The sequence below is a fragment of the Canis lupus genome, chromosome 9 (genome assembly GCF_003254725.2).
Source record: "Canis lupus dingo isolate Sandy chromosome 9, ASM325472v2, whole genome shotgun sequence".
Lineage (NCBI taxonomy): Eukaryota > Metazoa > Chordata > Mammalia > Carnivora > Canidae > Canis > Canis lupus.
This window is the reverse complement of record NC_064251.1, coordinates 61,203,001-61,225,039: the sequence shown is the minus strand read 5'-3', so window position 1 is coordinate 61,225,039 and position 22,039 is coordinate 61,203,001. Positions and strand designations below refer to the sequence as shown.

The window sequence follows — 22,039 nt, the reverse complement described above, 5'->3', positions numbered from 1 at the left end:
GTTGTGATCTTGGTGTCCTATCAGGCCCCAATTTGGGCTCCACGGTCTGTGAGGAATCTGCTTGGGATTCTCTCTCCCTATGACCCTTACTTACCCTGCTTGGGCAGTCTCTCTCTCTCAAATAAATAAACCAATATTAAAAAAAAAAAAAAAAGACCTATTTTGCAAATATTCTTTTCTATCTACCCAAGAATTCTTCTTCTAGAAATCTATACTAAAGAACAATCCAAAATACAGCCCAAAATGCAAAGATGTTAAATATTTTAAAGAAAAACTGGAATCTAAATACCCAATATTGGGGTGCCTGGGTAGCTTAGTCAGTTAAGCATCCAATTCTTGGTTTCAGTTCAAGTCATGATCTCAGGGTCATTGGATCAGACCCACATTGGGCTCTGTGCTGGGCATGGAGCCTTCTTAAGATTCTCTCTCAAAAAAAAAAAAAAAAAAAGATTCTCTCTCTCTCTCTCTCTCTCTCTCCCCACTTCTCCCACCACTCACACATGTGTGCTCTCTTTCAAAAAAACAATAAATAAATAAATACCCAATATTAAGGAACTGGTTAAATAAATCATGGTATATCCACGTGATGGGGTATTTGAAGCCATTAAAAATTATTTATTTAGAATTTTTATAACATGTCAAAGTATTTATATTAAATAAAATAGAAATCCAGTAAGCTCTCAATGTTATTAAAAATACTGAAAAAAAGAGGGAAATAAGAACATTGACAACAGTTGTCTGCTTCTTCTACACTTTCTACAGTGAGCGTCTGAAAGCAGAAAAATCATGCACTTTCTTCCTACTGATGAAGAAGTGAAGCAGGTGTTGTTCCCGTTGCAGAGGTGAGGAAATAGCTTCAAGACAGATATTTTTGAGACCCTTCTACATTAGTCCACTCCTGAATAACCAGGAAAAGCAAAACTGAATTTTAAAGTTAATCTTTTAATTCCACATTACATTTTCCCTGACCTTAGAATGTACACCATTTTAAGTAAAAAAAAAAAAAAAAAAGCTAAAAATATCAAATGACAATCATTATTATAAATATGAATACAAATTGAAAAGACTAGAAAAAAACAAATAGAAAAGACAAGGATATCTGTAAAAATGATAATGCGGATAATTTTTGGTTGGTGGAATTACAGGACTTTATTTATTTATTATTTTAATTATAGGACTTTTATTTTTTTTTTTTTTTTTTTTTTTTTAATTTTTATTTATTTATGATAGTCACACAGAGAGAGAGAGAGAGAGAGAGAGAGAGAGGCAGAGACATAGGCAGAAGGAGAAGCAGGCTCCATGCACCGGGAGCCCGACGTGGGATTCGATCCCGGGTCTCCAGGATCGCGCCCTGGGCCAAAGGCAGGCGCCAAACCGCTGCGCCACCCAGGGATCCCTAATTATAGGACTTTTAAAATCTCTTTTTAGCTTAACAATTTGTGTTACATTTTCTACAATGGACATCTATTACTTTTGTAGTAAAAAGTCATTGTTTTTTTTTTTAAGACATAACCACCAAGTAACTCAGCATTATCTACATGGTGGACTGTCGATGGCCATTTTTACAGTGTTGCAGATTATTTAATAACATGAAAAAAAAGTTTGATCTATAATAGCTGACCATACTATAAAACAGTATGTTCAGAATGATCCCATTGTTTTGTTTACAAACAACCAAAATGTCTACGTCTACAAAGAAAATACGATGGAGGGAAATATGCCAAAATATTAATAGTGTTTTCTTCTGGGCAACATTAGATATTATTCTTTCTTCTTTTCACTTCTGTTGTTTGGCAAATGTTCCTCTGTTAAATATTACTTTTCTAATATGCAAAAAGAGAGAGAGACAGAGAGAGAGGGAGGGAGAGATTGAGAGGAAGATTTTTAAAAAGCTACATGAAAACAAAAAGTCACATTGTTAAATAAAAGACAGACAGACAAAAAATGAGCAGGAGTATCTTATTGAGAAACCCTCCTTTAAAAAAGGCTTCCCAACTTCAAATCAGCTCTGATTCTTAAATCAAGCTGGCCTTCCAGCATCAGGAGGGCAGGCAGCATCAATCTTTCCTCCTCTTCAAGACTTAATAATGCTTGAGCAGGGCACTGGCTCCAGCATCAAGCTGCCCTCTTGATGGGACAAACATACATTGTCTGGAACCTTTAAACAAGACCCTGGTGGAGAACGGTCTCAGGTAAAAATTTAAAAATTTAGTCCTGCCTTCCAGGACTATGGATCTGATTACAAGTAAATACAATTTATAATCTTGATGAAGGAGACACACTATTTATGTTGCAAATAACACACTAACTACAGAATTATACTCCCAGGCCTGGCAGAGAGCTCTGAGGTCTGAAGACAATTTCCAGGACACTGTCTTTAGGATGTTATGTAAATATTGACTAGAAACAATAACAGAGATGTCATGCTAGAGAATCTTAAGTAAACAGTTCAAAAGCCCGGCTTCCTGTTTATACAATTTTAAGTCACTTTACTGCTAGCCACAAGGTGATGCAACATTCCCATTTAATCTAAGAATTTCTTGCCTTTACATATAATAAAAGGGACTACAAAGAACAGCTGAAAAACCACATGACACAGGAAGGAACAGAAATAAATACCCAGACATGTGTCTTCCAGCCCAAACAATGAGAAATCTATGCAATTAGACTGGCAGTTCAATCTATTTCCAAATCGCTATCCTCACTGTGACAGGTGGCAGAGTTACGCACGGACGTCAGCACCAAGACTTCCTTTTCTGGGAGCAATCCAAATTCCTGTAGAAAAGCTTCAAGGTCCACAGCGAAGAAATCTTCCCCCAGCTGGTCAGTGACACGAACAAAATTGCCAATCAATTCACCACCTTTGTAGATCAGCAGGGCAGGAAGGGCATTCCTGGTGAAGCGACTGCTGGCCCCAATAACTGAGCTCTTGACTCGGCAAAATTTGACAGCTGGGTACTCGGCAGCAAGGCAAATCATGCAGCCATTCATGGCTTCGGTCCCCGGAATGCCATCCTCATAAATATGGACCATGATGAGGGTGCTTTTCTGTTCTTTATCAATCATGTCCAAAAACCCTTCTCCACTAGGGATCTCAAAAACCTTCTTGAACTGGGGCCCCTTATGAAGCTGCTGCCGCATCTCTTCCATTCTCTGCTTCCTATACTTTTGGAGAAACTCTTCGTCATCTTGGTCCTCATTCATCACGGCAAACTCCTTCAGAGTCATCTGCAGGATGACCAGCAAGTGAGCAGAAAAAAACACAAACCCGCCTCTGTGATGAATATGTAAGTGAGGTGTCATGCTAAGTGCTCTGTATGTATTAAAGCTCATGGAAATCTTACGATACCCCATCAGGAGGGAACTTCTATTTCCCCCATTTTACAAATGAGATTCGAAGACTTGAGGTTATTTGCATCACTTCACGTAGGTACAAGTCCAGAATTCAAACTAGATTTTCTAAAAACCCAGTCTTCTAACTACTGCATTATAATGCCCTTCTATCCAAAAAGGCAGTTAACATCACTTCATGAGTTTGTTTCTTATAGTCATTGGATTAATTCTTTTATCCACTGTTTCATTTTTGGTAAAAAAAAAAAAAAAAGACAATAGGATATTAAGGAATTTCAAAAACAATACAATTCTTGCTCTGCACCCCCACACATACACAAAAAAACAATTACATAAACTGAAACTGTATTTTGCTTTTTATTACCAGTCAGATGCTGAAATCATTTTGCTTTTTTTTTTTTTTTTTGAAATATGTATTTATTCAGAGAGAGTGAGAGAGAGGCAGAGACACAGGCAGAGGGAGAAGCAGGCTCCATGCAGGGAGCCCGACGTGGGACCCGACCCCGGGTCTCCAGGATCACACCCTGGGCTGAAGGCAGCACTAAACCGCTGCGCCACCGGGGCTGCCCATTTTTGCTTTTTTAACAGCAGTTGTGGGTGTACCAGTTAGGCTGCACTGCTTTTGCCACTTGGCATTATTGCATCTAAATATTTCCTCATGTTTCTAAATATTTTTTTTAGGATTACACAGTTTGCCCTATTTTGCTTCACTTCCCTGTTTCTGGCATTGAGCTGGTTTCCAGCACTATTCTACGGCACACAATCTAACAGGACAGGGACAGCTTCTCTCAACTGCCCTGTGTGCTCATGTGATGTGTTGCTTCATCTGCTCTAATCTCAGTATAAGGAGGCCCTGTGAGCAGTGGGCACACTGCCCTGCAGCCAGTTTATGTTACAAAAGTATCTTCCGGGCAGCCCGGGTGGCTCCGCGGTTTAGCGCCGCCTTCAGCCCAGGTTGTGATCCTGGAGACATGGGATCAAGTCCCACATCAGGCTCCCTGCATGGAGCCTGCTTCTCCCTCTGCCTGTCTCTGCCTTTCTCTCTCTCTCTCTCTCTCTCTTTCTCTCTCTCTCTCTCTTCTCCCTCTGCCTGTCTCTGCCTCTCTCTCTCTGTCTCTCATGAATAAATAAATAAAATCTTAAAAAAAAAAAAAAAAAGTATCTTCCTTCTCCTGACCTGGTGCAGCAAGACACTATGGCTGGAACAAAGCTTCCCTCTGCCTTGTACGGCACAGATTAGAGGGTGGAGGCCGGGGGACAACAGTAGATCAGGATGGACATTTCTGCATCACAGATGGCCAGCACCATCCTTCCCTGGAGCTCCCAACTCTCCAGTCTATCTCAGCCTACAAGAGTGGCTCTTTCTGACCCATTATGGTCAGAAAGTCTAATGCCCTCAAATCCTCCTCTTGCTCCAGACAAATGGCTGCTCACCTAATCCTCTTATCTGCTGCCTGATCCTGGCTTGTATATCCAGCTAAGAGCCGCTTTGGGCCATAACCAAATGATCTCAGGCACTCCTAGAAATTCATTCATGTTCAGAGGGCAGAATAGATGGTGGGTGGGGGGAATAGATGATCCTTTTGATACAGGGAAAATAAGAGAGTCGGGTCCTAATTCCAAACATCTTTCAGAGAGTTCATTTGCTTCTACTGTGTTGCCTTGTACACTAATTCTCATGAATAGGCTTCAGGTGAAACAGAGCAGCACCACGGAAAGAGCAAAAAAAAATCTGGGTGAGAATCCTGCTTCCTGTCAGCATTTACTAGTTGCATGTCTTGAGCCAAGTCCCCTCTCATCTCAAAGCATCAATTTCATCATCAGTAAAACAGGGATAATGCCACCAACCTCAGAAGACTATTTTTGACCCAAAGTAAGGTTTCAATAAAGGACAGAAAACTCACATTTACTGAGCGCTTTCAAAGGGCCAGGACCTGCACTAGGCTTTGTACTCAGAGAGCACTGTCAAGTAGAGATATTGACCTCACCAAACCTGTGACAAACTGAACTCACGACGAAAGACACATCCCCAGTGACCAGTGGCAGCCTGAGGTTCAAACCCCAGTGTGTCTGAGTTATGACACAACTCTACCGCTCCCCACCCCATGGCCCCACATGGCACAGCTTCTTGGAGGCCAAATCAAACACCTTGCACCTCTTGAATCTCTGACCCCCATTCCAGCAGCCAGGAGCACTTGTAAGAAAATCCCGGGGGCTGCCAATTACCTTCCCGCTGATCTTCTCCTGGAGGTCCTTCTGCCTGTGTTGGTCCTCCTCTTCATCCAGATGGGACCTGCATGTCATTGACAGCTTCTTGACCAGCCTTTCCATTTCCTGACACTGCTCCTCCCTTTGCTCTGTCTCCAACTGTTTGAAGCGGCGCCAGTCATTTATCACCCCTTTTGGACCTGAGATAGGGGTGAATGTGAAGGAGGTGACCAAGAAGAGTGGGTAAAGAAGCATGGACCAGCTCATATCCGCCTAGAGCTTGCTGCATCGACTGCACGGTGATGCTCACACAAAGGAGCGTGGTCTCCACACAGTGACGTCCACTGTGGCATGGCTTGCCATAATTAAATGGACAAGCTAGGGCCCAGCATCAGGAAGTGCACTAAATAAATTATGATTCATCTACTCAAAGGAAAATAAGAGAACTTGTGGAAAGAATGAAGTAACTATAGGTTTCTTGCCATGAAAGATGTTCAAAGGTAGGGAGGTTTGCTCCTCCCTCATGGGAGCGGGTGGGGGGGGGGGTCCAAAAAAAAAAAAGGATGTTCAAATATCTTAGGTCAAAAAAAGAAAAAAGAGCAAAATACAGAACAATATCATGGTAGGATCATCCCATTTTTAGAAAAGGAAATGCATGTGAGTATATAAATACTGACAGATATTTATTTATGCACATGTACCTTTGTACATTCGTAGAAAAAGGACTAGAAGGACATGCGAACAGTTAACAGAGACTGCCTCTAGGTAGTGGGATCTAAGGGGACTAGTGAGATGGAACTTACACTTTTTTCTTTCTACATTAATACATTTTGTATTATCTGGATTTTTATAACAAGATTGTGGCAGGTTGCTCTGTTATTCGAGTTACCCCCAAGCCTCTCTGCCTCCATGCTATACATCCTTGCCCACTGCCATGTGATTTGTAGGACCTTTCATGGGATGAGTGTAGCATCCCCAGCCCATTGATATTGGATTTGGCCATGTGACTTGCTTTGACCAATGGATTCTGAGCAAAAGATTTATGAGCCATTACATGTTTCCTTGCTGCTATACTTGGTCATGAAAAGGCAAGTCCCAGTCAGGGGCTGCTCCTTCAATCCTGTTGTTAGAATGACAGGCTATATGATGCAGAAGCAGGGCCTGCAGCATGTAACACATCTGAGAAACACATCTTTACTGTCACAAGCCACTGAGGTTTGGAGGTGACTTGTTACCACAGAAAAAAATATAAAAATCTATATGAAGAAAACTTTAAAATTCTACTTAAAAACACAAAGAAAGATCTGCGTTAGTGGAAAAGCAATACCATATTCCTGACCAGGAAGACCCAACTTCACAAGGGTGCCAATTATCACTAAATTAATCTATATAATCTATATATTTAATGCATTCCCATGTGTGCACACTCCTAAATTTGTTTTGGAAAAGTAAGAAAGTAAAAGTTGAAGGGCACCTGGCTAGCTCAGTCAGTAGAGCATGTGACTCTTGATATTAGGGTTGTTGAGTTCTAGCCCCCATGCTAGGCATAGAGCCTATTAAAAAAAAAAAAAAAAGTTGGGAAAATGACATCATAGAAGAATACTGAGGGGGATCCAGCCCCATCAGATACTGAAACCTGTAACACAATAATTAAAAACAGTGTGATAGGGCAGCCCCGGTGGCGCAGCGGTTTAGCACCACCTGCAGCCCAGGGTGTGATCCTGGAGACCTGGATCGAGTCCCACGTCAGGCTCCTTGCATGGAGCCTGCTTCTCCCTCTGCCTGTGTCTCTGCCTCTCTCTCTCTCTCTCTCTCTCTCTGTGTTTCTCATGAATAAATTAAAAAATCTTTAAAAAATAAAAAAATTTAAAAAATAAAAACAGTGTGATATAGCACTGTAAAAAAAGACAAATCAATGCAAGAGACTACAAAGTGCACCTAAAAACACAAACATAGACAGCAATTCAGTACATAATAAAACTGATATTTCAAAGCAACAGAAAAAAGATAGTTTACTAAATGGTGTTGAAACCACTGGGTGGCAATATGGAGAAGACAAAAGTGAAGCCCTACGGGACGCCTGGGTGACTCAACTGTTGAACATCTGCCTTTGGCTCGGGGCATGATCCTGGAGTCCCACTTGAGATGTGGGATCAAGTCCCATATCAGGCTTCCTGCATGTAGCCTGCTTCTCCCTCTGCCTATGTCTCTGCCTCTCTGTGTGTGTCTCTCATGAATAAATAAATAAATAAAATATTTAAAACAAAACAAAACAAAACATTTATACTTTGAAGCCTCTGCGTTTATTTTTATTTTTTTTAAAGATTTATTTATTTATTTATTCATGATAGAGATATATATAGAGAGAGAGAGGCAGAGACACAGGAGGAGGGAGAAGCAGGCTCCATGCCGGGAGCCCAACACGGTACTCGATCCAGGGTCTCCAGGATTGCGCCCTTGGCCAAAGGCAGGTGCCAAACCCTGAGCCACCCAGGGACCCCGAAGTCTCTGGGTTTAAAAAAAAAAAATGTGAAGCCCTACCACATACCTTGCACCAAAATGAATTCCAGATGAATCAATATTTAAATGTATAAAAAAAAGAAAAAGAAATCATAATCATACTAAGAAAAAGCATGGGAGAATCTTTTTATAATCCTAGAGTGAAGAATGACCTTTTCAGTAAGAAACAAAAATAAGAAACTATAAAATAATGCTTTCAGGTACATAAAATAAAAATCTTCTGCCAGGAAAAGATAAAATCTAAAGACAACATAATTGGTAAAAACAGATGCATCTCCTTATTTATAAAGGTCCCTTAAAAAAAAAAAAAAGGCCACCAAATTTTAAAAATGAAGAAAGGGTATGAAAATCTCTCTTAGAGAGGCTCAACATCCCTCTTGAAAAGATAGAAACTAAAACTACAATCAGTTACCTTTTGTCATCCCTCAGGACAGCAGAGATCACAAATTCTGAGAACACAGTTAGGAGGGCAAGTGTATGGGGCAAGTGTATGGGGAAAACCATACTGCTGGCTACATATAAAACAGTGCCACCTCAATTGCCACAATTTGGAAATATTAAAATGTAAAAGTATAAATATGCCATTTCAAGGAGTTTATACTATCAATATATGCATACCTATGACTTATGTGATATCAAACAACATTAATTCGAGAAGCTAATTCCAAAGCAATTCTGTCTACGTGCACTCTGTGCGTGTTCATAGTCTGTGTATGCTGTGTATACACATCTGCACTGTGCACTGAAATGGCTGATGCACACACAGGAAAATGATGACACGAGGCTAACTCTGGAAGTGAGAGTGGAATTAAAGAGAAGTGATCGGAGACTTCTGATACATATTTCATGTACATCTGTTAAACCTGATCCCAGAGCCCAGGGGTTTCCAGTACCTGTGTTGACTGAGATGCCTTCGCCTGCCAACTCAGCATCTGCTGGCATCGAAGTGCCAGCCAGCGCACCCCTGCCCCCATCCTTGTCTTCATGGTCGCTGTCCTCATCCTCACTGCTGCTGTAATAGTATTGCAGCTTCTCCCCCAGCAACTTATCATCCAGGGTCGTCATGGTGCCTGAGAGAGGCAACATATCAGGCTCTTTGTTGGTGTGAATCAGACAGATATGAATTGGAAGACTGAGGGCTCACTTATGCTGAGCTTCCACTATTTACAAGACCCTAAAAGTGATTTTTTTTCATAAGCAGGATCTCAGCAAATCCGTATCGTAACCTGAGTGGCAGGGTTAATCATGCTCTTTTTGTGGAAGGTAAAACTGAAGCTCAGATAAGGGAAGTTTTTTTGCCAAGCTTTACAGCAAATGGTGGAGCTGGGATCAGACCCCAGAGTACCAGACTCTGAGAGACTGGAGGTGTGAGTCACCGTCTCCCCTGTCCTGGTGTGCTGGCTTGGAGGAATCTGCTTACTGACTGGAGGTTTTACCTACACATACTTTTAGGTTTTCCTATCAACTAAGACTGCGGGGTAATTAAAAATTGGGTATTATCTTCAGGAAAAAGTCCAAAAAGCAGCATCAAGAATATGATGCTGAATCACTAAGTCAATCACTCACCTGTCTCTTGCCTCCAACTTCCTGCAGAGCACACTGTGGTGGACCCATGAGCTGTGGGAGTCACTACCAACTTTGGTTAAAAGGGCCCATGACAAGATTTTACTAATTCCCAAGAATTTAAGGGACAGTGGTTGGGGCCAAGATTCCGCATCAGCAGAAGCCAACGGCACTTGGGGAAAAGGCCAGCCTGCCCTTCCAGCAAGGGGGGGACAACTCTAGTCCCGCCTCTTAGCATCGCAATACTATGCTTCCTTCATTAAACACTTATCACCAGGCCTCTAAACTCCTTACTACTGGCTCTCTCATGGGGCGAGGGCCTCTCGAAAGCAGGGACCTCCGAGGTCCACCACCATCCGGCCGCCGCACTATTCACTAAGCACATGCGGGGAGAAGGCTGGGTCGGTGCGGGAGAAGCAGGGTTGATGGAAAGAACATGCAGGTACAGGGGAGTTGTGGGGGACCGCGGGAGGCCAGAACAAGCTTAGAGAGGCATGAAGGGGCCCAGACGGTGCAGGTCAGGGAGGCAGAGCAGGGGCGTGCTCGATGAGGGCGGGGCCTCCGGGGAGGAAGCGGCTAGGGCGGACCGGTGGAGAGCCTCGGGGAGGAGGGGGCGGGGGAGAGGGCGGGGCCTGCGGGGAGGGCGGGGCCTGCGGGGAGGGCGGGGCCTCCAAGGGGAGGAGTCGGAGGGGCGGGAGAAGCGGAAGGGCTCGCGAAGGAGGCGGGGGGGGGGGCGGCGGAGAGGGCGGGGCCTACGGGGAGGGCGGGGCCTATGGGGAGGGCGGGGCCTGCGGAGAGGGCGGGGCCTCCAAGGGGAGGAGTCGGAGGGGCGGGAGAAGCGGAAGGGCTCGCGAAGGAGGCGGGGGGGGGGGCGGTGGAGAGGGCGGGGCCGGCAGAGAGGGCGGGGCCTCCAGGGGGCGGAGTCGGAGGAGCGGGAGAAGCGGAAGGGCTCGCGAAGGAGGCGGGGTCGTGGAGGGGCGGAGAGGGCGGGGCCTACGGGGAGGGCGGGGGCCTACGGGAGGGCGGGGCCTCCAAGGGGAGGAGTCGGAGGGGCGGGAGAAGCGGAAGGGCGGGTCGTGGAGGTGCGGAGAGGGCGGGGCCTGCGGAGAGGGCGGGGCCTCCAAGGGGAGGAGTCGGAGGGGCGGGAGAAGCGGAAGGGCGGGGTCGTGGAGGTGCGGAGAGGGCGGGGCCTGCGGAGAGGGCGGGGCCTCCAAGGGGAGGAGTCGGAGGGGCGGGAGAAGCGGAAGGGCTCGCGAAGGAGGCGGGGGGGGGGCGGCGGAGAGGGCGGGGCCGGCAGAGAGGGCGGGGCCTCCAGGGGGCGGAGTCGGAGGAGCGGGAGAAGCGGAAGGGCTCGCGAAGGAGGCGGGGTCGTGGAGGGGCGGAGAGGGCGGGGCCGCGGAAGGGCGGCGGAGGGGCGCGCCGAACCTTGGGGGGAACCTGATGGAGGCGGGGCCAGCGGAGGCAACGGGGCGGGGTGATCGCGGCCGCCGTGGGGGTCAAGGGGGCGCGCAGACATCGCCTCCCAGCCGTATTCCACCACCTCCGCCCGTAGCCCATGCCCGCCGCTTCTTCCCGACGGACCTCAGGGCAGTTACCCGGCCTAGCGCAGTCCGGATCCTTCGGGCTGGCGGCTCCAGGGACTTCGGAAGGAAGGGAGCACACTCCGGTGGACGAAGAGAAGTGAGTGTATCGGCGCCTCGAGCGCTAAGAAAAGCCGCCGCGGTCCCGACTGTGCGGGCCAATGAGGCTGCGCCCCTGCGGCCGGGCGGACGCACGCTGCCCAATTAGGGCGAGCCTCTTCCGGCGGCTGAGGGAGACGCTACGGGTCCTACTTTGGGACAAACCACCTCGAGGACAGTAGTACGCTTCAGTCGGCTTTGTGTCCATTTAAAGGAAAAGCGACGCCGCACGTGTTTCGTTGTCAATAGTAAGAGAAGTTTGTTTAGTGATCTTTGAAGCTTCTGGAACCATTCCACGTGTGTTTTTTATTCGATCTGAATCACATCGCGGCTCTTAGGATAGACTCAGAGACGTTAAATATTTTGCCCCCAAACACACAGACCTTGCATTAAAAAAAAAAAAAAAAAGAAAAAAAGGCACGTTCATGACAACATTGTGAATTTCTGAATTGGATCCTGAAACAGAAAAAGATATGGACGGGACAACTGACAAAATGAAGTCTATTAGCAAAACTTGTGTATCAGCAGTTCTGATCATTGCACTATGGTCATGTGTAAGACGTTAACTGGGCAACTCTGGGTGAAGAATGTAGGGGAACTCTAAGCTACTTATGCAACTTTTTTTTTTTTAAGATTTTATTTATTTATTCATGAGAGACACAGATAGAGAGAGAGAGAGGCAGAGGGAGAAGCAGGCTCCATGCAGGGAGCCCAATATGGGATTCGATCCCAGGACTCCAGGATCACGCCCTGGGCCAAAGGCAGGCGCCAAACCGCTGAGCCAAACAGGGATCCCCAACTTTGCAACTTAAAAAAAAAAAAATGGTTTCTATTGGGACTTCATCAAGATAAGAAGCTTTTGCACAGCAAAGGATACAGTCAACAAAACTCAAAGACAACCTACACGGGCAGCCCCGGTGGCGCAGCGGTTTAGAGCCGCCTACAGCCCAGGGCATGATCCTGGAGGCCTGGGATCAAGTCCCACGTCAGGCTCCCTGCATAGAGCCTGCTTCTCCCTCTGCCTGTGTCTCTGCCTCTCTCTCTCTCTCTCTCTCTCTCTCTGTATCTCTATGAATAAATAAATAAAATCTTAAAAAAAAAAAAAAGACAACCTACAGAATGGGAGAAGATATTTGCAAATGACGTATCAGATAAAGGGCTAGTTTCCAAGATCTATAAAGAACTTATTAAACTCAACACCAAAGAAACAAACAATCCAATTATGGGCAAAAGACATGAACAGAAATCTCACAGAGGAAGACATAGACATGGCCAACATGCACATGAGAAAATGCTCCGCATCACTGGCCATCAGGGAAATACAAATCCAAAGCACAATGAGATCCCACGTCACACCAATGAGAATGGGGAACATTAACAAGGCAGGAAACCACAAATGTTGGAGAGGATGCGGAGAAAGGGGAACCCTCCTGCACTGTTGGTGGGAATGTGACCTGGTGCAGCCACTCTGGAAAACTGTGTGGAGGTTCCTCAAAGAGTTAAAAATAGATCCAGCTGCCCTATGACCCAGCAATTGCACTGTTGGGGATTTACCCCAAAGATTCAGATGCAATGAAACGCCGGGACACCTGCACCCCGATGTTTCTAGCAGCAATGGCCACGATAGCCAAACTGTGGAAGGAGCCTCGGTGTCCATCGAAAGATGAATGGATAAAGAAGATGTGGTCTATGTATACAATGGAATATTCCTCAGCCATTAGAAACGACAAATACCCACCATTTGCTTCGACGTGGATGGAACTGGAGGGTATTATGCTGAGTGAAGTAAGTCAATCGGAAAAGGACAAACATATGGTCTCATTCATTTGGGGAATATAAAAAATAGTGAAAGGGAATAAAGGGGAAAGGAGAAAAAAATGAGTGGGAAATATCAGAAAGGGAGACAGAACATGAGAGACTCCTAACTCTGGGAAACGAACAAGGGGTGGTGGAAAGGGAGGTGGGGATGACTGGGTGACGGGCACTGGGTGTTATGCTATATGTTGGCAAATTGATCTCCAATAAAAAAAATGATTTCAGATTCTGAGTCCTTATTAAGGTGTCAAATACAGACATAAAGTGATTCATAGAAAGCTTTGTCCAAATTGAATCATTAAAAATATCCTAAAACAATACCCTCTAAAATGGGGCTCCTAATTTAAAGGAGAGATTCTCAGCTTGTGGTTCTTCAACCACCTAAAATTGTCTGCAAATTGGTATATGTGCCCATCTTCCTAAGAAGCTGTTTGTTCAGGCTATCAAGAGTGAGAGCTCCCTTCCCCAAATTTAAGAACAGTTCATCCATGGAGATCCTATGGTGACTGTATGCATTTTTGTTTGCAGAGTGAATAGTCGTACCTTAATCAGATTTCTGAAAAGCCAGCCAACTGGCGGATGGATGCCTGTGATCCGCTTTAAATGACAAGCTAGCACCCAGCAATAGAGCCTCTGCATGAGTCTCCGTAAATATCTGTTAAATGAATGCTTTGCTTTTAATTTTGTTTTTCTGACATCTCCCTGAGGCAGGGATCTTCTTCATCCCTGGTGGTACTTTGTCCTTCAAAATTCACTTTAGGAGCACCTGGGTGGCTCAGTAAAGCATCTGCCTTCCGCTCAGGTCATGATCTGGGAGTCCTGGGATCCAGCCCCTTGTTGAGCTCCCTGCTCAGCAGGGAGCATGCTTCTCCCTCTGCAGCTCTCCCTGCTTCTGCTCTCTCACTCTCACTTTCTCTCTCTCAAATAAATAAATAAATACAATTTATTTATTTACTTTTTTAAATTTTCACTTTACATCGAAGGCTGTAATCCTCGGTGCTGCTCAAAGATCCTTGTTTCCCTGAGCAGGTTACCTTCATTTGCTAAGAGGAACAATTCACATCTCTTTTCTCAAATCTTCAATGCTCTCCCCTCTCCTTGGCTCAGTTTTGACCTTGGTTCTTATTTTGCCTGAAAAACAGAAGCAGTTTGGGAGCTGAAGACTCCTCAAAACAAACAAACAAAGCAAAACAAGTAAAAGCAATCAAAAGAGACTTGCACTTGTGTCCCTCAAAATATACCAACTCCTGCATCTGTATCAATTAAGAATCACTGATGCACTGGATCCTGCTCCTCCAGCCTGGTAAAGGACTCTGCCTGCAATGTCGTCCTCTCTCTCTCTCCTGCATATTCAAGCTTGCTTTCTACAGCGTGCTAATATGCTCAACTCATCTCCCTGAAGCAGGGAGGGGCAGAAGGGACAACTACAGGTAATATTAACTACAAATTTTTTTTTCTCATCTCCAAAAAAAAAATCCTCTCAAATATCATTTTCCACCGTTCAGATTGTTAAAAATCAGAAAGTTTGGTAACAGTAAGGCTGTGGGGAACGCATAGCTGGTGAGATGTAAATTGATACAACTCTTATAAATGAGAAATATTAGTCAATAATGCAAAAATACATACTGTTAGCTCAACAATTCCACAGCTGGAAGTTCATCCTATTGATACACTTGCATGAACATAGTATTTAGTTTAAAAAAAAAAAAAAAAAAAGCAAGATGGAGAACATTATGTATTAGTTTCTTACCTTTTGCATAAAAAATATAAATAATGTTATTTGCTTATATTTGCATAAAGACAAGCACTGAAGGATTTGTAAGAAATAGAATGGTTATCTTTGAGGGATAGAGGTGAGTTCGGAGTGGGAAGGAGGCTTTTTATATATAACTTTATATGTATGTATTCTAGAGTTTAAGAATAATTTGGGCGGGCACCTGGGTGGCTCAGTTGTTTAATTGCCCAACTGATTATGGCTCGGGTCATAATCTCAGGGTCCTGGGATCAGCCCCGTGTCTGGCTCTGTGCTAGGCATGGAGCCTGCTTGGGAGTCTCTTTCCCTCTCTCTGCCACCCCACCACTCTGCTCACACTCGCTCTCTCTCAAAAAAAAAAAAAGATTTTTTTTTTGTGGTTAATACTACCTGAAATTGTCCCTTCTGGTAGTTTTTTTTTTTAAAGATTTTATTTATTTATTTATTTATTTATTTATTTATTTATTTATGAGAGACAGAGAGAGAGAAAGAGGCAGAGACACAGGCAGAGGGAGAAGCAGGTTCCATGCAGGGAGCCCGACATGGGACTTGAATCCAGGTCTCCAGGATCAGGCCCTGGGCTGAAGGCGGCACTAAACTGCTGAGACACCCTAGGCTGCCCCTCTTCTGGTACAGTTTAGGCTGATTTTCATTGCTGTCTCTCTTAATATATTTACTCTCCTGATATGATGGAGAGGTCTATCTAGTGGTATCCTTGTTGGGAATATAGTTTGCATCTGTCAGGAGTATGACTGTATATATGAGTTAGTTACCTAACAATACTCAACAGGACTGCTCAACTTAGAATTTGGGGATGGTGTGGATAATGACATTTCTGCCTAATGGAAGTACCATATGTTATTTATAGTTCTTAAAGTATTTTACTTGTGAGGTTTTTGTTTCTTTATTCATAGAGCATACTGAAAAGTATTTCTTAGCTGGAAAACCGAAATCCATAAGTGGTTTTGTGACTATTAAAGCATTTGCCTTCTATCAAGGAAAATCTTGGTCCAACCAAAAGATTTACAAACTGTTATTAAACATATTTGAAGTTTTGAAGTAATTGAATGAAATTCATGTAAAAATGCATAAATACGGGCCGCCCAGGTGGCTCAGCAGTTTAGCAGCACCTTCAGTCCAGTCCCATGTCAGGCTCCCTGCATCGAGCCTGCTTCTCCCTCTGCCTGTGTCTCTGCCTCTCTCTCTCTCTGTCTCTGTGACTATCAAAAAAAAAAAAAAAAAGCATAAATGCCCTTGAGGCATATATTTCTAGGCTTGGAGTTTTTCCAGATTATGATAGACATAAAACAGGATTTGGTCTTCCACTGAGTTTCCACCAATATTTTTGTAAATTTAGAACAAATTTGTCCTTGTCATTTTTTTTTTTTTTTAAGATTTATTTACTTTAGAGGGAGGGAGAGAGAGTGCGAGCAAGTGCAAGGGTGGGGAGAGGAAGGAGAGGGAGAGAGAAACTTAAGGAGATTCCATGCTGATTTCAGAGTCCGAGGCCGACTCAGGGGCAAGCTCAATCTCAGGACCTTGGGATCAAAACTCATTTTTTCTTTCTGAAGATTTTATTTATTTATTCATGAGAGAGAGAGAGAGAGAGAGAGGGAGAGGCAGAGACACAGGCAGAGGGAGAAGCAGGTTCCGTCCAGGGAGCCCGATGTGGGACTCGAATCCAGGTCTCCAGGATCAGGCCCTGGGCTGAAGGCACCAGTAAACCGCTGAGTGCCCGAGATCACAACTCACATCACAACCTGAGCGGAAACCAGGAGTTGGATGCTTAATTGACTCTGCCACCCAGGCACCCCACTCAGATGTTAGTTAGTTAGTTAGTTAGTTAGTTAGTTAGTTAGTTAGTTAGTTAGTGAGGATGCATGGAGGGAGGAATAGAGGGGGAGGGACAAGCAAACTCCCTGCAGAGTGTGGAGCCCTAGGCAGGGGTCCAGGCAGGGCTCCAGGCAGAGCTCATTCCCTAGATCCTGAGATCATGACCTGATCAAAGTCAGACACTTAAATAACAGCCATCCAGGAAACCCTGAATTTTTTCTTATTGAAGTATTAAAGGTCTAGAGACAGTTTGGGGTGACATGAAGCAGTATGAAGACTGGAACAGCCAGTCTTTTTCTTTCCTTTCTTTCTTTTCTCTCTCCTCCCTGCCTCCGTTCCTTCTTTCCCTCTTTTTTAGGGGTATGGAGCCAGTTTGTGGCAATTGAATGTCTTTCTTATTTAGAAATTAAACAGCTTTTTCTTCTTGTATTAAATATAAAATCAGGAACGCCTGGGTAGCTCAGTGGTTGAGCATCTGCCTTCGGCTCAGGGCATGATCCTGGGATCCAGGATCGAGTCCCACATCAAGCTCCCTGCATGGAGCCTGCTTCTCCCTCTGCCTGTGTCTCTGCTTCTCTCTATGTGTGTGTCTCTCATGAATGAATAAATAAAATTAAAATAAATAAAATTTTAAAAAATATATATAAGTTTTAAAAGTGTTATCCTTGTTGGCAAATTGAATTTAAATTAAAAAATGTAATGTAAAAAAATAAAAATAAAAGTGTTCTCTTTGGTGAGGGATTGAATTTTGTTAACTGAACTTTTCTTTAGATGTTGGATTGTCTTTAAGGAGCAGTTAAATTTCTTTTGAAAGTTTTGATTAAGGCATTGGAGAAATTCAGGAAACCTCTTTGCTTTTGTGGCTTTAGTTGTATTTTTCTTTAAATAGCTTGCACACTTAAAATGTAAGGAACAAGATTTCCTCTTTTTTAGAAGTATTTGAGTTTCTCTTATTTTGTATAGATTTTTAATTTCTAGAAGCCAATCAGAATGGAGCTCCGTTAATTTTTGAGATCTTATAACAGAATTTTTCTTCTGTTAATATGGTGGATGACTCTGATTGATTTTCATATGCTAAACAAACTTTACATTCCTGAGATAAACCCAATTTGGATATGATGTATTGTACTTTGTGTAGGTATGCAACCTTGGTTGGTCTAGCAATATTTTTCCCATGGCCTTCTGAACATGAAAATTGGTAGCCTCAAGACCTTCTACCTGCGTTGTCACACAAAGGCTTCCTGTCTGCACTGGTGCCATGTACCCACACAGATTCCTGTGTAGCTCACCTGTGGTCCAGAGACATACTTTCTGCTGGCCAGCAACCAGTTTCAGCCTGGGCACATCAGCAAACTTCTCTGCTGTGCAGTAGGCTGAACTTCACCTTCTGTAGTGAGGTCTGCACCACAGTCTTGGGAAGGGGAGCTCTTTCCAAGTATGTCCTTCCTCAAGTAGGACATACCAGATGGAATTTCTCTAAGCCGTAGGATATGGAATTCCATAGCCCTATGGAATTTCCTTTTTTCTTACAGTCATTAATTTATTAGATTGTAAGAATTCTTTGTATGAAACTTCCCCCTGTGCAGTTTCTGTCTCCTGACTGGAGATAAAAAGGTCCCTAAGTCAAGTCTACACTCAGGGGAAGGGGTTTACACAGAAGATGAATAACAGGTGATGGGAGGGGTGGCTTTGGGAGCTATATCAGTTCCTGACTGTGGTCTGGACCAAATGACTTGCTTCTAAGTAATAATGACAAAAGAGATGGGATCTGTTTCCAAGATCACAGGTTATAAAAGATTGTGACTTCTTTACAGCTACTCTCCACTAGCTCTCTACCTGCTCCCCATCCTCCCCCTCACACCCCCTACCCCCGTCTCAGACTCTTCTTGTTTGCTGCTTGGATGAGCCAAACCACCATATTGATTTTGAGGGGCTCAAGTGGCAATGAACTGAGGGTAGCCTTCAACGAGAAACTGAGGCCCTCATTCCAACAGCTCGAGAGGTACTGAATCCTGCCAGCAATCCAGGGAATAGGCTGGGGAGCAGACACTTCCCCAGGTGAGCAGGCACCATTCAACCCCTGTGAGACCTGAGGCACATGACCCCACCAAAGTCACACGCAGATTCCGGACTCACAGATACCACAGGATGATGGGTGTTGTGACATTAAGCCACTGGGTCCTTGGGGTAATTTGTTTTGTGACAATAGATAACTAATACAAGACTTAGTACAGTTTTCCTTTTGATTTTTTCTTTAAAGATTTTATTTATTTACTCATGAGAGACACACACACAGAGGCAGAGACATAGGCAGAGGGAGAAGCAGGCTCCCTGTGGGGAGCCTGATGTGGGACTCAGGATCATGACCTGAGCTGAAGGCAGATGCTTTAACCACTGAGTCACCCAGGTGCCCCTCCTTTTGATTTTGTATCTCTTTTGGTAAATCGTTCTTTGAAGGAATTTGTCCATTTTTAAGACTCCTTAAGTCCAATTTATCCATTCCTTTCAGGGGTAGCCCAACACCACCAGTGTATTTGCTCAATAAATACGAGAACAAAAAATGTTACGTCCACACAAAAATATGTGTTCATAAATGTTCAAAGCAGCTTTATTTGTAATAGTCAAAGATTTGAAGCAACCCACATGTTTTTCAACAGGTGAATGCTTAAACAAAATGGTATATTTACAGCTCAGCAGTAAAAAGGAGCAAAGTATTAGTACATGTGACAATTTGGATGGATCTCAAGGGAATTAGGCTGAGTGTAAAAAGCCAGTCTCAAAAGGTTACATCCTGTACAATTTCATTTATATAATATGCTCAAAATGACAAAGTTATAGCAATAGAGACTAGATCAGTTGTTGCCAGGGGTTAGGGATGAATGAGGATAAGGGAGGGGAATGGATATGAATGTAAAGGTAGCATGAAGGGTCACTGAGGTGAGCAAACATTGTTACTTTTTTTTTTTTTTCCAGTTCTGTTATCCTGGGAGTAGTGGTAGTTCCACAAATCACATGTGATAAAGAGCTACACATACACACGCAAATGAGTGCATGTGAAGCAGATGACATCTGAACAAGGTGTGTGGATTGTCACCAATGTCACTTCCCTGGTTTTGCTATTTTGCTATAGTTACAAAAGATGCTATCCGTGGGGAAACTGTGTGAAGGGTGCATTGGTCCTCTAGTATTTTTGCAACTTCCTGTGAATCAATTATTACTTCAGAATATAAAGTTGAACTCATCCAGTCTCTTGGGTTAAAATATCTATTTTAAGTAGGAACCCCCACTCCTACCCCACCATGACTTTCCATCCAGGTTTCACATAGGTTGACTTTTGAGTAAAGACCTTAAGAAAAAGGGACTAGTTCATCATGAAGCTACCTGGTAAGGCTGGGGGGAGCCTTTATCTTTTAGAGAATAACAAGCATAAAAGCCCTATGCTGGAAGCATGCCTGGCATGGTGAACACCTAAGTGGCCAGTGCAGCTGGAGCCTAGTGAGCAAAAGAAACCAGGGGCTTTGGCTTTCATTTTGATGATTTCACTCTGACACATTTGAAAGGTTTTGAGTACAGGAGTGAAATGATCAGACTTCACAGTTTAAAGGGATCACTGCTGAAGAGGGAGACAAGGGCCGAAGCCAGGAGAACAGAAGGCTATTCAGGCTAATTCAGGTGAAAGATGATTGTGGCTCAGACCTAGGTGGTGAGAAGTGGTCAAATTCTGAATATATTTTGAAGGTAGAGCTGACAGGATTTGCTGCTGGACTAAGTGTGAGGGACAGTGATCCAGGGGGAAGTAACTGAAATGGGTGGCAGGGCTGGGAGGGGACAGGGAGGGAACAACTGGAGGTGTAGTTTGGAGAGCTGAGGAATCCCAGAAACTCCGTCTTTGACATGTTAAGTTTGAGATGGGATCCAGACCACCCTATCTAAAACTGCCCACAGTCCTGAGACTTACCACTCCCACCTTGCAAAATCTCATCAGCTGGTTATATTCTAGTCATTCCGCTTGTAGTCCTCCTCATGATCTAAATTCACCTTCTGTGTCTTGTCTATCCCTTCAACTCTGTTTCACAAAGGAAGGGACTATTTCACACCTATATCCTTCAGGCCTGGTACATAGTAGATTGTCATAAAGATATTTGTTGCAAGGTGCCGGTGCCTGGGTGGCTCAGTGGGTTGTCTTTCAGTTCAGGTCATGACCCCAGGGTCCTGGGATCAAGCCCAGCCTCAGGCTCGCTGCCCAGCGGGGATCCGGTTTCTCCCTCTCTGCCTGCTGTTTCTACCTACTTGTACATGTGCATTCTCACTCTGTCAAATAAAATCTTAAAAAAAAAAAAAAAAAAAAAGCAGGTATTTGTTGAATGTTGTCTCTGTGAACCAAATGGGCCTGAACATTTGGCAATGGGTGTTTTTTTATACCTTGGCTAAGATAGGTCCCAAATCTATCTTAATTCATTATAGCATTACAGCAGTGATTCCCAAACTTCTTTTGCACTGGACGCATTCAGGTGGGGAGCTTTAAAAGTAGGGATACCTTGTCCCATCCCCAGAGATTGTGATTTAAAGGGTCTGAGGTGTGTTCTGGACTTTGGGATTTTTCAAAGATCCCTAGGTCATTGCAGTGTGCATGTAGGTTTGAACTACTGCACTGTGGGGTTTTTCCATTAAGGTTTTTACTGCAAGTCTTTGTTAAAGTGCATGCTAATTACTCCGACAGGTACAATAAAGGAGAGAAAATTTTCCTAGACTTTCATTTAAATTTCCTCTCCTTCACTTGGACCCACTATCTTCTTCTCTTCTTCTTCATGATCTGAATTGTCACTCCAGGCTTACACAAGATTACATGTCTCACAAATACGGCTCTGTTCTCAGCAGTGAGGTCTGGGACTCTAAGCCAAACCTAATCCACTGTAACGTGTAGATGTCTAGTGTCTTCTCTCTACAACAAATCCCATCAGTTGCTCTCTGCTGCTTCTCAGAGTCACCCCTCTTCCCTCCTGGTTGGCCATGCTCTGAACACTTCTTACCTAGATTGCTGACCTGGCTTCCCTAGTCTGTCTCCAGATTCACCTCACACTACCAACCCCAGATTGTTCAGATCATCTAACTTCCAAGACTCCCTAACGGTCTTTTTATTATGGTATTCAATGCCCTTCATAGAGATCCCTACCTACCTCATCTAGCCATGTGAATTCAGGCAAATTCGCTTGGTTTTCTCCTCTATAAAATGGTGACAGTGATGGTCCTAGACTTTAATATAACTATAGCATTTAGAACTGTGTCTGGAGGGCAGCCCGGGTGGCGCAGCGGTTTA

The 22,039-nt window shown here is 44.0% G+C and overlaps 2 protein-coding genes across 5 annotated transcripts in view; both read right to left on the bottom strand.

The window, feature by feature from the left end:
- Positions 1 to 587: 587 nt before the first annotated feature.
- On the bottom strand, positions 588 to 11,732 carry PDCL (phosducin like). Of its 3 annotated transcripts, none has more exons than XM_025475047.3 (4): positions 11,224 to 11,732; positions 8,973 to 9,149; positions 5,578 to 5,759; positions 588 to 3,228 (listed from the first exon to the last, which is right to left on the bottom strand). In XM_025475047.3, exons 2-4 carry the CDS (start codon positions 9,142 to 9,144, stop codon positions 2,677 to 2,679), a joined length of 906 nt encoding a protein of 301 aa, XP_025330832.3. In that variant the 5' UTR covers positions 9,145 to 9,149; positions 11,224 to 11,732; the 3' UTR covers positions 588 to 2,676. The 3 variants fall into 3 exon arrangements, with proteins under 3 accessions (XP_025330832.3, XP_048970434.1, XP_025330834.3); XM_049114477.1 differs by lacking the exon at positions 11,224 to 11,732 and adding an exon at positions 11,068 to 11,197; XM_025475049.3 differs by lacking the exon at positions 11,224 to 11,732 and adding an exon at positions 9,646 to 10,223.
- Positions 11,733 to 14,091: 2,359 nt separating this feature from the next.
- RC3H2 (ring finger and CCCH-type domains 2) overlaps positions 14,092 to 22,039 on the bottom strand; it is a 61,319-nt gene continuing 53,371 nt past the window's right edge. For both annotated transcript variants that reach the window (XM_025475043.3, XM_025475044.3), the window contains exon 21: positions 14,092 to 14,267. In XM_025475043.3, the coding sequence (XP_025330828.1) occupies positions 14,194 to 14,267 (74 nt within the window). In that variant the 3' untranslated portion in view covers positions 14,092 to 14,193. The remainder of the gene's footprint in view (positions 14,268 to 22,039) is intronic.

Excerpts from the sequence above, each read along its gene's own strand:
- PDCL (XM_049114477.1), bottom strand. The coding sequence starts at position 11,158 with ATGTCTGCGCGCCCCCTTGACCCCCACGGCGGCCGCGATCACCCCGCC. Across the intron at positions 5,760-8,972 it reads AGGCATCTCAGTCAACACAG|GTCCAAAAGGGGTGATAAAT; the intron begins GTACTGGAAACC and ends CCCCTATCTCAG. Across the intron at positions 3,229-5,577 it reads AGGAGAAGATCAGCGGGAAG|ATGACTCTGAAGGAGTTTGC; the intron begins GTAATTGGCAGC and ends GTCATCCTGCAG.